Source organism: Engraulis encrasicolus, chromosome 10, assembly GCF_034702125.1.
Source record: "Engraulis encrasicolus isolate BLACKSEA-1 chromosome 10, IST_EnEncr_1.0, whole genome shotgun sequence".
Taxonomy (NCBI): domain Eukaryota; kingdom Metazoa; phylum Chordata; class Actinopteri; order Clupeiformes; family Engraulidae; genus Engraulis; species Engraulis encrasicolus.
The window spans coordinates 23,169,666-23,183,886 of record NC_085866.1 but is presented as its reverse complement, the minus strand read 5'-3'; the positions used below and the strand labels follow the sequence as shown (position 1 = coordinate 23,183,886).

Genomic DNA, 14,221 nt, shown 5'->3' with positions numbered 1-14,221 from the left:
TGTGTGTGTGTGTGTGTGTGTGTGTGTGTGTGTGTGTGTGTGTGTGTGTCTGTGTCTGTGTCTGTGTCTGTGTGTGTCTGTGTCTGTGTCTGTGTCTGTGTCTGTGTCTGTGTCTGTGTGTCTGTGTGTGTGTGTGTGTGTGTGTGTGTGTGTGAAGGTTTGCAGCCGTGTGGTCAGAGGACAGGACAGTTCTCTGTGTGGCTCTGCCCTCTGTGAGGCTGAGGAATAAGAGACTGAGCATCGATCGGTCAAAGTACCAGCCCCCTTCAAAATTCCAGCTTCACTAGAGTTCAACAGCCATAGATTAGCTCAGACAACCCATATCAAAAAAGAAATGCATGAACCTTACAAAATTATTCATACTACTAAGTCTCAGATGACACATAGAAGAGGCTCATTGAGTGAATGCACACTAACTCATTGGATCTGCAATACATATATTACAACTAGGGCTGGGTAAAATAATCGATTCAATCGATAATCGATCGATATCATTTAAAATTCACATAATCGATTCACAGGGCACAAAATCGATTTTTTTGCTCTTTTTCTTTTTGTTCTTTTTGTTTCATTTAGGTCTATGGAAAATACCCAGTAGGTTTTTGTCAATTAGGCCTAGGCCTACTTATTGCAAATTAGCAATCTGTTAACACTGTCAAGCCACAGCCCTTTGACATTTTTATATAAAAATAGGCAACAGCATCTTTTGGGGGAAATCCTTGCACCAAAAACGGAACGGATTCAATCGATTCGGAGTGAATCGAATTGAATCGAATCGAATCGTGATTAATCGATTCAAAACCCTCAGAATCGAAATCGAATCGATACAGGAACATAGCTGCAATACCCAGCCCTAATTACAACATATTATGAACATTCTAGACGGAATGTGTTTGTGTGCTCATTCACCCATATGGCATAAGCTACACCGCCCTACCAAGGCAAAGTGCTGTAACTACGTGTTTTGTCAAAATTGAGTCTAGACTGAAAATAGTCTTCATTACACCTTCTTTATCTTGTGACAAATCCTTATGGTCCAAATGTTTTCGGGTTTAGAGACATTTCTGTCACCTTTGCAGTAACTTCAATATCTAACTTAAAACCAATACTTTGAAGGCATTTTCTCCCATTCATTGTTGGTGTAGTTACCACACTTTGCCTTTGTAGGGCAGTATAAAAGTGGATCAATTCTAATGTTCCTCGTCCGAGACTTAAATAGTCATTGAATCACTCTGTTAGTTTCATGCACTATATTTCTTTTTTTATGGGACCTTCCCTATTGCCCTTCCTGAACTAGAGAAGAAAAGTACACGTCTCTGATATCATGTATGCTGTAGTCGAAGTCATACATGATTTCTTAATTATTTAATCTGTGAAGAAAGACTTTCACAGTGTGTTGTTGACCAACACAACAACAGCCTGCTCAGTGCATCCTGCATAGACTGCATTCCTACTGCTGCCTGTTACTATTTCCAGAGCTTAGTATCGACGCCGCTGTAGGCGGCTGACTGTAACCTTGTTGTTGTTCTGTCTGAAGAGGTTAGTTGTAGACAACCTCCTTGAACTTCCTTGTGGAGCTTGAAGACCTTGTTGTTCTTTCGAGGCTGCCTGCTGTCTGTGAGGGAGTTCCTAACTACTCCGACTAACATTGTATTGCCTTTATTAATTCCTCCCAGTAGCTTGCAGTGCATCTTCTCTTCCTGTGTTGCAACTAGTGGCCTTAATACTGCCTGTACAGTACGTGAGAGATGCTTAGGGTCTGTGCTGCCACCTAATGGGGATGATATGTCATTGCAGCTGCCGGGAGTGCTCGCCCAGCATTCAGAAGACACCGGACAGTGGCCACGCCTCCCAGGACCCCAAGTCAGACAACTCGTCCAATCAGAGCTCTCCAGAGGTGGTCACCGCCAAGAGCAGGTGAGCTTGAGGAGGGAGCGCGTAACCTTACGCAGGCCTGTAGACCAGTGTTTCTCAACGGGGGCTCTACAGGGGGGGGGGGGGTGCTTAGTTGCTATTGGGGTGCATTAGTCTATTTATTTTTTTAATACTACGGCGAGCATTGACAGGCTTATGATGAGGTCAAGGGGGCTTTGGGGGGCTTATGATGAGGTCCAGAGGGCGTTCATTCATTCATTCAAAAAAGATTGAAGAAAAGATTGATTGTGGGAGGGCCCTTTCAGGTGACTTTGTCCTGGGCCCAGCCATAGCTGCGGCCCTGCACAGAGAGGGGCTCTCTGCCAAGAGCAGCTGGGCTCTAGGAAAGCAAAAATATTGCATAGGTCTTTAGAGAAATAATTAAATTGTGCTGTGTTTTTTTTCTCCATATGTCCCTCTGCGCAATGCAGGGTGTAATTGGATTATACTCAACAACACATTTCTGTCCAAAAACACTCAACTGCACATGTACATATAATACTTTCCATGTCCGCAAAGTTGAGGAGTGCTGAACAAGCTGTGCCCTTAATTAAACCTTTGTGCTGAGCTGTGGCAATAGGTAGAAGGTGGGAGTTGCTGTTTGTGATAATCTCTTTCCCCACGGACTGTAATTCAGCTGGGGTGGATGTCTTGCATATAATATTTTCAAGTCTGCAAAGTATAGACCCAATGGGCTTTACCAAGCTGTTGCCATTGCAATAGGTCAGTTCAGAGCCGTCTATTACTGTAAGAGAGTCACTCCCATAGACCTCACTGGTCCAATCTTTCCACGGCAATGGTGGCTCTCATGGAGCCTCACAGCGCGTTTTACATGTAAATCACCATTGCAATGGAAGTATTCTAGTTCTAGGAGGTGGCTGTAGAACACAAAAAATGTGGTAAAGGTAAATGTAAATCATTTGTACTTAATCTTTGTGTGGTATGGTTCTGTGTTAGTCTCCAGCAAAGAGAAAAATGCTGTTTAAACATATTTTAATCTACGTGAAGAATCACATCACCAACCGACTTCCTGGTCCCCGGTTGACACAACTCTTAAAGAGGTAGTGGGTTGAGGTTCCACATTAGTCGTAGTGCCATGTAGCCAAGGTGTGGTAGTGCTAGGTAACCAAGGTGTGTAGTTCTGCACTGGTTTGCAGGGCTCCATCTATCCCGGAGGATCCCAACCTGTCGCGCTCCTCGTCCAACGCCAGCAGCTTTGCCAGCGTGGTGGAGGAGAACGAGACCGAGGCCACAGAGGACTATGACACCGGCATGGTGAGCAACCTGTGTGTGTGTGTGTGTGTGTGTGTGCGTGCTCGTGGTTGTGTGTGTGGCTGTGTGTGTAGCTGTGTGTGTGGCTGTGTGTGTGGCTGTGTGTGTGGCTGTGTGTGTGGCTGTGTGTGTGTGTGTGTGTGAGTGGCTGTGCGTGGCTGTGTGTGGCTGTGTGTGGCTGTGTGTGTTTGGATTTTGCATTTAGTTTGTATAGGGGATAATATAAAAAGTTATGTGTCTGTTATTGTGTGTGTACCTGCGTGCATGTGCATGTGCATGTGTGTGCATGTATGTGCGTATGCTTGAGAGAGAGAGAGAGAGAGAGAGAGAGAGAGAGAGAGAGAGAGAAAGAGAGAAAGAGTGTAAGAGAGAAAGAGTGTAAGAGAGAGAGAGTGTAAGAGAGAGAGTGTAAAGGGCCGTACACACACGTCGCTGCTAGTTACTCGCTCAGCGGATGAAGTCAATAGATTGTCTACGTGTTCAAGCGAGTCTCGCTGGCGAGTAGGCGAGGAGAGTACAAGCGATGCGATGTGGGCGGGTTCCGAGATAAACTTATTTTATCTTCGAGCGACGCGAGTTAAGCGAGTAACCAATTGGAATGCAGGATACAGATTATTGACAGGTGATGTTGCCCCTGTGGTGTTCTGACGACCCAACTTCTGCACGCAATCACACTTTGAAGTGTTGAGGAAAATACATCCAATACAGTGTACACCATCAAAGGCTCATATGCATGGTTGTGCACAGCACACAATCAACGTTAAACAGCGGGAACCATGACAACCAGTAAACAAAATCACACAGAGCGAGTGGCAAGTAGGCGAGTGAGCAAGTAGCGAGTAAATAGCAGCGACGTGTGTGTACGGCCGTTAGGAGAGAGAGAGAAAGAGAGAGAGAAATAGAGTGTGAAACAAAAAGAGACAGGTTGAAAGAGAAGAGGTTAGAGGGTGCAAACCCATCACCAAGTCTTTGTAATCCTCCTTGTGATAGTGGCTTTTGTTTGGCGCTGCTACGTGTGCATGATTTTGCATATGTTTTACATGTCTAAAGAGGAAAATAAATGACACTCAATTTTCTTTTCTGTGTGTGTGTGTGTGTGTGTGTGTGTGCGCGTGTGCGCGCGCGCGCGTGTGTGTGTGTGTGTGTGTGTGTGTGTGTGTGTGTGTGTGTGTGTGTGTGTGTGTGTGTGTGTGTGTGTGTGTGCGGACGTGTGCGGGCGTGTGTGCGTGTGTATTATATGTGTATGCGTGCATGTGTGCTCTTCAGGAGAGCCTATCGTCAGCTGGGACGCCACACAAGAGGGACTCGTTCACGTACAGCACGTGGCTGGAGGACAGCATGAGCAGCGCCAGCAGGGGGAGCTCTCCTGGTAAACACACACTCATAAGATAACATTAACTATTACATTACAATACATTACATTATTACGCTCTTGGTAACCCCACACTCATAGATTAACATTACACTATTACATTACATTAAATGATTAATCTCCTGGTAACCACACACTCATAGATTAACTTTACACTTTGGAGCAAGCTGGCCCACTTCAAAGGGGACTGGGCCTTTTTGACTCTGATGAAGACGCACTGCGTCGAAACGTTAGTCATGCTCGCACCACAATAAAATCAGAAAAACGTATCCTGTGTGCTCCAGTCGTCCTTGGCCCAGTCTCCTTTGAAGTGGACCAGCTTGCTCCAAACTGAATACAGTCCCAGACTGTGAGCACCAAGAAAGCTAGAGCGCAAGTGACCTCCTTTCCTTAATTAACATTACACTATTGCATTACATTGCATTATTGCTCTCCTGGTAACCACACACTCATAGAAGAATATTATGTCATTACATTACATTATTAATGTCCTGGTAACCACACACTCAACATAATACACATACTGTATATCGCACATAAAATAACATAATATTACATTACTTTATTAGTCTCCTGGTAACCACACACTCATAGAATAACATTACACTATTACTCTCCTGCTAACCACACACTCATGTGATGATATTACAGTATAACATTATTACATTATGACATTACTCTCTGCAGGCGGAGCTCTGCAGATCATCACACACTCAAAGAATAGCATTACATTATTGCATTACACCAGGGATGTCAAACTCAGGCCCGGGGGCCAAATTTGGCCCGCGGAGCCATTTTATTTGGCCGGCGAGACCATTTCAAATGTGTATTGCAGTTGTCCCACATACACCATTAATGTATAGTGTAACACTAAATTTGTTGTGTCACAGGATGTGCAGACACATTTTAACTAACAAAGATGATGGCAAAGAATGTATATGAATGTATGTGCACTATTTTAGTCCATTTAAAAAAAATAATTGCTGAGTTCGGCCTGCGACTTCGTTCCAGATTTTGTTTTTGGCCCTCGGTCAATTTGAGTTTGACACCCCTGCATTACACTATTAGATTGCTATGGTACACTATACTCTCTTTGCACTCATTTATATTACACTTATTTTTGTAAAGTCTGATTTCAGACGCAAATCCATTACAGCTCAGATCATTTCATTCTTAGGTCATATGCAAACCAGTTTATGCTGATGTTATTCTTATAGAATTAAATCATTCTTGTGTGTCATAATTCATCATATTTCTACAAATATATTTATTTTTTGCCTTCCATACATAATAACCACAGCAGGGGATAAACCAAAGACTGCATCAGCATAGATTGACATATTCTCGACTATGTGTCCTTGTCCAAATAGCATCCAATAGACCGGACGCAGCCAAGACAGAAGCCAAGCCAGGAGTCAAGCTGGAGCGGCCCAACAACCACAAGTCATCACCTCCCTCATCGGTGAGAAAAACATCATCATCCCACATCTCACTACTATACACAGGCAATACAATGTACAGCCTGTATTTATATAGCGAAATATCACAACTAAAGTTGTCTCAAAGCGCTCTCAAAATACACATACACACATTTACACTTTCCCACATTCACACACCAGCTCTGGAGGCTGCCGTACGGTGCCAATTTTCCAGGGTTCATGTGAGAAGATGCATTATACATACACAAGCACACACACACACACACACACACACACACACACACACACACACACACACACACACACACACACACACACACACACACACACACACACTTTCCCTCATTCACACACCAGCTCTGGAGGCTGCCATACGGCGCAACGTCAAATTTGTCACCAAAAGTGATGGTATTTCATGATTACCTTTGTCATTTATAGATTGTGGGAATTATAACACATATGGTTCACAGTGAAATAGTTATTTGGAAAGGTTCAATAGTCATTATCTGTACAGTACATTATGAGTGACAGGGGAAGTGGTCCTAATGGTTAGGGAACTGCTATTGAGATCAGAGGGTTGCAGGTTCATTCCCCACCGTTATCAATCCCTTCCTGCCTCCATGGCTGAGGTGTCCTTGAGCAAGGTACTTATCCCCCACACTATTCCAGGGACTGTAACCAACACCCTGTAAAATCTGAAAGCCGCTTAATAATGTAATGACAGATACTTTTTACATTACAAAAGGGGTTTAGAGCACTCAGGAGATTAAAGATAATACTACTCAGGTGCGTATCTGTACCAGGTGAAGTCAAAACTTAAACAAAATAGGAAAGAGCACAGGCACTCTGAGATTTAGGAGAAATGTTTTTAAAAGCTTGCAATGAAACTTCCTCTTTAGATTAGATTGCAGCATCTGCTCCACATGCTGTGTCTTTCAAAAATTCATAATAACCCTTCCTGCCATTTTACTGTAACGAGAGTACATTCAGATCGCAAAGCTGTGCTATTATATTGTTATCGTCCACGTGACATTCTCACCCAACTCAAGTCAGCAATGAGTCGACCTGCTGTTTTCACATTTTAGGCAAGCCTGGTGATGCACGATTATTGTACCTGTAGGAAATACAAATGTGTTTAAGCTCTGCTTGCATGCACAGAGCATCTGGTATGCACACTTCAGATATTAAGCTTCCAGGAGCTCTCACAACACTAGACGCTAAGAGTGCTTTGATCAGTGCTGAAGGGAATTGCGATTATGTGTGTTTGTTTGTGTTTATAGCCCGTTGCAGACATTTTCCCCCCACCTCAGCCAATGTTTATTTCATATTTTTACCACTGGGTCTTTGGTTGACTGCTTGTGAGTCTGTGAGTTATGTGCCACGGGGTTATTATAGTTTGTGTATCTCTTGTGCTTCTGTGTCCTGTGTAGAACTGCTAGCCTCTCCAAACCCAATTGCTTCATGGATGTCCATCCACAGGTAAGAACCCCTCAGCTCCTACTCCCGGCTTGTTTGTTATTAGCATCAAGTCTAGTCCAGTCACGCACATCCAAAGGTTGAAAACAGGAGCAGGATCAAAAAAACAAATTCAAGTAAGTTAGACTGAGTCGATCTGCATGCCAAAGAGCTCCCATTATTATTATTGTATCCATAGTTAAAATTAAGTAAAAGTAGAGGTGCTCTTCCATTGTGTCTACCTCATTAGATGCAGTGGAATAACTATGTGAGATTAAGTAGTATTGTTGTAATAACATCAGTAAGAGTACTTCTACTTTATACACCTCTACGTTTGTCTCTGAAATATCACTGATGTGTTTGTGCGATCTTTGTATTTATTTGCCATCTGAGGATATTGCTGAAAAAGCCTAGGAGTTGCAGTGCTAGTAAATTATTTTGTGACTCAGTACTTTGTACTTTACCTTTTCTCTTGAGGAACCTAATGTTTAAGTTCATGTGCCGTCTGGATAAGTCTAAAAACTGTATTATAATGATTAACAAGCTCCAGATGCAGCTCTATCCGATATCAATCATATATGTGGAAGCATTGGTATGGCTGCCTTTTAATGACAGATATGTTTGTATATGCTTAGGCATTATTGCTTGTTGTTTTTTTTTCTTCCTTTTCTTTTCCTGCCTATTTTATATGTTATTGTTTTTTATGTATACTATGATGTGTGTCTGCCTATTGGGCCTAGAGCCTGTAATAAAGTTCATATAGGCCTATAAGGTGCCATCATTGCTTGAGTATGATTCCATGGTCTCTCTTCCCCCGGCAGCATTCCCATAAGAAACACTCTTGTCAAGGAGACTCTGAACAGTGGTGGCGGTAGTGGAGGGCTTTGCCATAACCATGACGACGACGATGCTGAGGATGAGAGGGAGGAGGAAGATGGAGGATGCCCATTGGCCGGCAGTGCTGGTGTACCAAGCGGGCTGGGAGGAAGTAAATCGCTCGGTGTCTCCGCCCCTCTCTACACCCCTGACCGCTGGCTTCTCCCTTGGAGCCGCCGTCATGTGACCTTGCAAATCACATGACCCAGTCCCTCTACACCAGGATTCTATAGCCTACTGGTTGGGAGTCTCAGTCCCTGCGACCTCTACCCTTATTCCCCATCCCCAAACTTATCCTTTCCACCCCACGGAAGACCCAATGTCCCAATACCACTACCCGAGGCTACAGGGTCAGAGCTTAGGCCTACACCCCCTTCCTCTTCCCCCCACCCCATATCCTGTAACACCCCCTCCCACACACACACACTGCCCCCCATTGAGACCGAGAGAGACCTCATGTGCACTGTGCTCGTTCCTTTTCCTTGTCCTTCTTCTGTCCTTCAGTGGCCTGTTCATTCCATATGGTTATTACCTGTATTAGCCCTCTGTCTAATGTTTATGTTTCTTTTCTTGGGAGTATTTGGGTCTATTTCTCTGAAGGCACTTCTGTCCATGGAACCAATTTTCAGGAGTGACTGACTGGCGTGGATAACAGTGGATTCCATGCTCATGTAGCATGATGTGTTGTGAATGAAAAAGGTGTGCGACGAACGTAGTGAAGGAGATTCATTTTAGAAGATATAGAAGAGTGATTCTTTGCGAATAAAACATGAAGGAAAAATGTAAGTTTTAAGACATATTTTCGCTACATTTTGGTTTTGTAATTCAGATGTCATCAGATACGTACGTATGCTTCTCAGTGATGTGCACGTCTAGTCATTTGTGAATACGACACCACAGCTGTTGGGCTTTACTGTAATTGGACATATTCGGGGCTGGTAAGGTTACAGTGACCATATGTATTACTAACATGTTGAATTTAAAAATGTACAAATCAGAAGAGAAAAAACGGTGAAAAAATGTAAATTACACTACATGCCAAAACCCCTTTCACGCATCTTGCTAGAATGGAAATGATTTTGTGTTTGTGTTACTGAATTGTGTGTCATTCAAAGAAAAGAGATGATGTTGCCTTAACTGTAAAAAAAGAAAACTGCAGTTCATAAATCCTTAAAAAAACTACCAAGAGCCAACTGTGCACCACACTACTTTTCCCCAGCAACTAGGAAGCTGGAGTGAGTATAAAGCTTAATATGAAGTCTATGTGAAGTGTTTTTTTTGTTTTTTTGTTTGTTTTACTGTATATCTTAGAAGCACCACCGTGATGTCTCTCACCATGGCTTGTCATACTGATTTGATGTTTCAATATAGCCTACCACAACTCTTGGGGATGGTTCAAATGAACCAGAGGTAGCTGTGGCCTAGCCTCATCAACTTTCAAATCTCTTTGAGACTTGGTCTGACCAAGAGCATAACAATTAACGTTTCCCAAACGGCATGGTTTGCTACTGGTTGACTGGTGTCCAACAAAGTGGGTAGAGTTCCCAATTTTTCGGGAGATCAGAAACGTTATTTACATTGCTCTTGGCCTAAGGCTGTGGCCAGGCTAGCTGTGACTTATTCTTCCCCTCTATACAGAACATGACCCCATTTTGACATTCCTTTCAGGCCATGCCAGACGTTGGACATCATGTGTTAAAAAACAAGGAAGCAAGGGATATTGTTGTGTCAATCCAGTCCTTCATGTGAAGGCGTGTATCCCTATCCTACGTGCCATCCTCTTCACAGACAATTACCAGGATTATATACTAATAGATTTGTGTTTCAAATGTTGTTTTGGAGACCTAGTGCTAATACTTCTTCTACGGTGTATTCCTGTTTTCACAGGCTTGTGAAGCTTCTAGAGTTGTTGTCATGCAAAAAAAAGAGAGGTGCTTCAAATGTGTCACAATGTGCTCGTAAGCTGCTCCCACTCCTGACTAAACCGTCCTGTCCAGAGCCCTCTGTAGATAAAATAAATACAGTAAATGCCTGGGTATGATACATACCGGTGATAATGTCATAACTGCCAAAATACTAATAATGAGCAAAATGTGCAATGTGATATGTGCCCTCAAAGCTTATTTGACATCAATTCAATTGATTTAAGGATTTCTTTTTGTACAATTGGTTAAATGACCATGAGGATCTATTCAATGCTGAGAAGTGATGTAATTCATATGCCTCGCCATTCGAATACCATGGTAGTTCCAGTAAGTCCACAGAAAATTTAAACTCCTTTTGAATGTAGCAGATTAATGTATTGGTTGGTGACTGATATTATTGATTGCCCGAATGCTTTAAAAAAAAAAAACTGAACTGCCTTTTGTGCTTTGTATGCTTTTGGTCATGATTTTTAGTCTCTTGTTTTGCGAAAACGCCATGAAATTAAGCATTTTGAGCGCAATGTCTCAGTCCTTCCCTTGCTTTACCTGTCAACACTGAAGGGTCGTCGTGCATGCTGGCATGGTAACACGGTAACCAGAGGCGGTTATGCCCTCTGTGCTTCTCAAGACTTCATTTAATGTAATGTCCTTCACAAAAGATGAGATTGTCAATAAAAATATATTATTGAAAGAAATTTACGATTATTATTATTGCTACTGTTGTTGTTATTATTATTGTTATTGTTACTACAGATTTTGTTTCATTTAATGGCTGTAAGGATTGATTTTTTTATCGAATTTGATTTCAGTTCTGTGCCATTTTGAGGTGATCATGTCTGTAATTTATGGATCATTGTCCTGTTTGTGTGGATTAATAAAGCACAACATTCATGATTGTAAAACAGGGTACGATCTATTGGGATATCTAGAAAATACATGAAGCTGCCCTCCATTTACTGATGTTATTTGTGACTTTATCTCCTGTAAGATGTTGAACTGTATATAGTGCTTTTTGTATATATTGCAAAGAATTAAAAATAAAGAAAAGCAAGCATATGATGATATTACTCAAGGAAGACTGTTTTATATGTTACCTGTGGTATAGCATTGTGTTAAGAGTCCTATTTATTAATATATGGCAGCAGTTTTTGTCTTTGGCTGGCCTACAAGTTGGAAGCAAACTTCTTTCTCCGTTTAACTACAGAGATGTCTAGACCAGGGGTGGGGAACCTATGTCTCGATAAAATTATATAATTTTAATGTCATGCAACTTCACATGAAATATGACACATTTTGTAAAGGAATCTTAGAAAATGTATTTGCAATACAATTTCATTATATTTAGGAGACCTAGAGAAGGTGGGGCATAGAGGTAGAAAATAGGCTCGTTTGCAACTACGCAGCAAAAGATTTGATCAAAACGTGATTTGCTTGGTCATAAAAAGGAGTGGATAACTGCGTCGCAATCAAGCTGGACACATCAGGACGACGAGATTTCCACAGCGGCAAAGAAGGTGGATCTATAGGTCTGTGGGTGGATCTACCTTTTTTGACAGCGGGTGTACCAGGGCGCCCTCTCGTGGAATTAAATCATCATGGCACTAATTCCATGACGCGCTTACCAATGTCGGCACATGCTTGTGAAATCCGAGACTCTCTGCCTCTCGAAGAGAAATCGGATGGTCTTCAGGTAGAGACACAGGTTACCACTCGGTGAATCATGGTACAACAACTCTTAGTTAAATTTGTGTTGATTTGGCTTCACTTCCATGTAATAATTCAGTTAATTAGTGCTCACTTTAGGCTATTCATTTTGTGTTTTGGGACCAAAGTCGTCATTCAGATAGGACCGTTTTAAGTAAGGGTTAACGTTCGGCGAGAAGGTCGCTACCGTGGAATAGCAGCACGACAGAGAGAATCTTTAGACCCCGACGCGGACAAAGCGACCGATTCACACATGGCGGGGACATTTCTTTAGGCCTATTTAGAACTAATGTTAAGATTGTTGCTGCGCAAAACAAAACAGTGCCGTTGTGGAACACCGCTAGGCAACAGCTAGGTAGCCAGGACAACAGGTGTTGTCTATCACAGCAGCTGATTAGAGTCTTGTTGAAAAGTCGCTTTAGCAGTGAAAAGTCTTGTTGCCATTGACAGCGGTCTGTTATAGACCAACCCGTCCGTTATCGAAAAATAACAGACGTGCGAACGTTGGGGAGCCCCGTTGAAATGAATGGAGCATTCGACCGATGACGTCACACCATATAATAAAATTACTTAACAGCGCCAACCCATCCTGCGAGGATTGAACCCAGGTGTTCAATATGTATCTTTACCATGGCGCGCCAACCACAAAGGCCACTCTGTTTCGTGCACTCTCATACATAAAGGACAAGATAAGTCCCTCGCAACGGGTCTGTTTCCACATTAACCATCAGCAACTAAAGACCTGTGCTTCGGTGCAATTTCGAACCGGGGACCTCACGAATGGAAGTCAGGCGCGCAACCACTACTCTAACCGTCAAGCAGGAGGCCTGCGTAATAGTACTGCTTTTCTAACCTACGGCATACACTCCTAACGTGGCGAAGATGGAGCATGTGACGACAGGGTGGTTTGTTTCTCTTTTTTACTGTTCTAAGTGGGTTGTGCGACCATACATATCGATGATGCCACTCTAAGTATGCTGCATTTGAGCATGAAATGCATTTCAGCATGTAGAAAATGAAGCACGTTCAACTACACACACATGAATCACATGAGCTATGAACACCAATCACGGCAGATTCCTCACATCATGGAGGAGGTCTTCTGCCCAGCGCAGTAGGTTTCTGCTACTGCGTAGCTGCTTGACAAAACTTTTGTTCCCGCGATGGTTCAACGCCATGTGACACGACTGCCGCGCAGAGGTCACTCCCTTCAACTGCGTCGTGAACGGCAAATTCTAAAGGGCGGGTTATGCTTCCTACTTGTGCCACAGAGTGAGCTTGTCGCAGCCATGATGCAGTTAATTTTGGTTTATGCCCCGTTTTGAAGCACGGTCTGCACGATGTCATTCCAGGCTCAAACTGCCTTCAATACAAAGAGTAACCTAAACGTGTCGGTTGTTTTTTTCGCTTCACAGACTCGACGACAATGAAAATGAAACATTACATATTTATATCACGTGCATGTTTGATCGCACTGGCAGCCACCGTGGTAGTTTGGAACAAAGAAGTGGCTCATTTGTCGAGGACGAAGCGGAATGTTTCCTCGTCCTCGGAACCACTGTTCAACTGTCCAAATAACTTCAGCGTGGTAACTTGCAAGCGCACGTGTTGTCTTTGGTTCGTGTAAATAAATCAAACGACAAAGCACGGGCAACTTATTTAATGAAGAGCTCACAGTCCGTAGACCGACGAAGGTTAGAACAAGGAAGTAGCTTGTTCTGGACTCGAGGACAGAGCAGGCTGGTTGAGAGGACCAATCAGAGACCTATTTTCGCACTTCACGCCGTCGCTCCCTGCGTCGAGACACAATTTTGGGGAGGTGCCCCAGAGTACCTGCGTGATGGGGGGGGGCTTCACTCCGTTAACTGCGCGGCTCACTGCATCATGACGCAGGGACGCTGATCTCGAGGCATAAACCACCCTTAACCATGATGCTTCACGCGGACACACTGAGCATGCTCGCTGCCTAGCAAATTTTCAACCTCGTCTAAATGACGCCGTCAAGAACGCCCCAGAGAGAATTTAGATTGAGAGGGGACATATGGCGGCCATCTTGGTGACGCCTTCGGAGTGCTATTTCGCGATTAAGTAGACCAGATCTGAGAGTCAATGGGAAAAATGAATGGGGAAACTGAGTATAGGACGGAGGGGAACCCAGCGGTTGTGAAACCCATATGGTTGAAACGACCGTGAAAAACTGATCAATCTAGACTACTTGGTTGTGTCATACGAGTCAAAATAAAGCTTTTTAAACCACTTTTCTC

General features: G+C 43.2%; 1 protein-coding gene across 5 annotated transcripts in view; it reads left to right on the top strand.

The window, feature by feature from the left end:
- The window catches only part of rap1gapa (RAP1 GTPase activating protein a), a 208,175-nt gene extending 196,870 nt beyond the window's left edge, over positions 1–11,305 (top strand). For all 5 annotated transcript variants that reach the window (XM_063208405.1, XM_063208408.1, XM_063208406.1 and 2 more), the window contains 6 exons: positions 1,798–1,917; positions 3,054–3,189; positions 4,453–4,555; positions 5,929–6,020; positions 7,428–7,476; positions 8,274–11,305. In XM_063208405.1, the coding sequence (XP_063064475.1) occupies positions 1,798–1,917; positions 3,054–3,189; positions 4,453–4,555; positions 5,929–6,020; positions 7,428–7,436 (460 nt within the window). In that variant the 3' untranslated portion in view covers positions 7,437–7,476; positions 8,274–11,305. The remainder of the gene's footprint in view (positions 1–1,797; positions 1,918–3,053; positions 3,190–4,452; positions 4,556–5,928; positions 6,021–7,427; positions 7,477–8,273) is intronic.
- Positions 11,306–14,221: the final 2,916 nt, after the last annotated feature.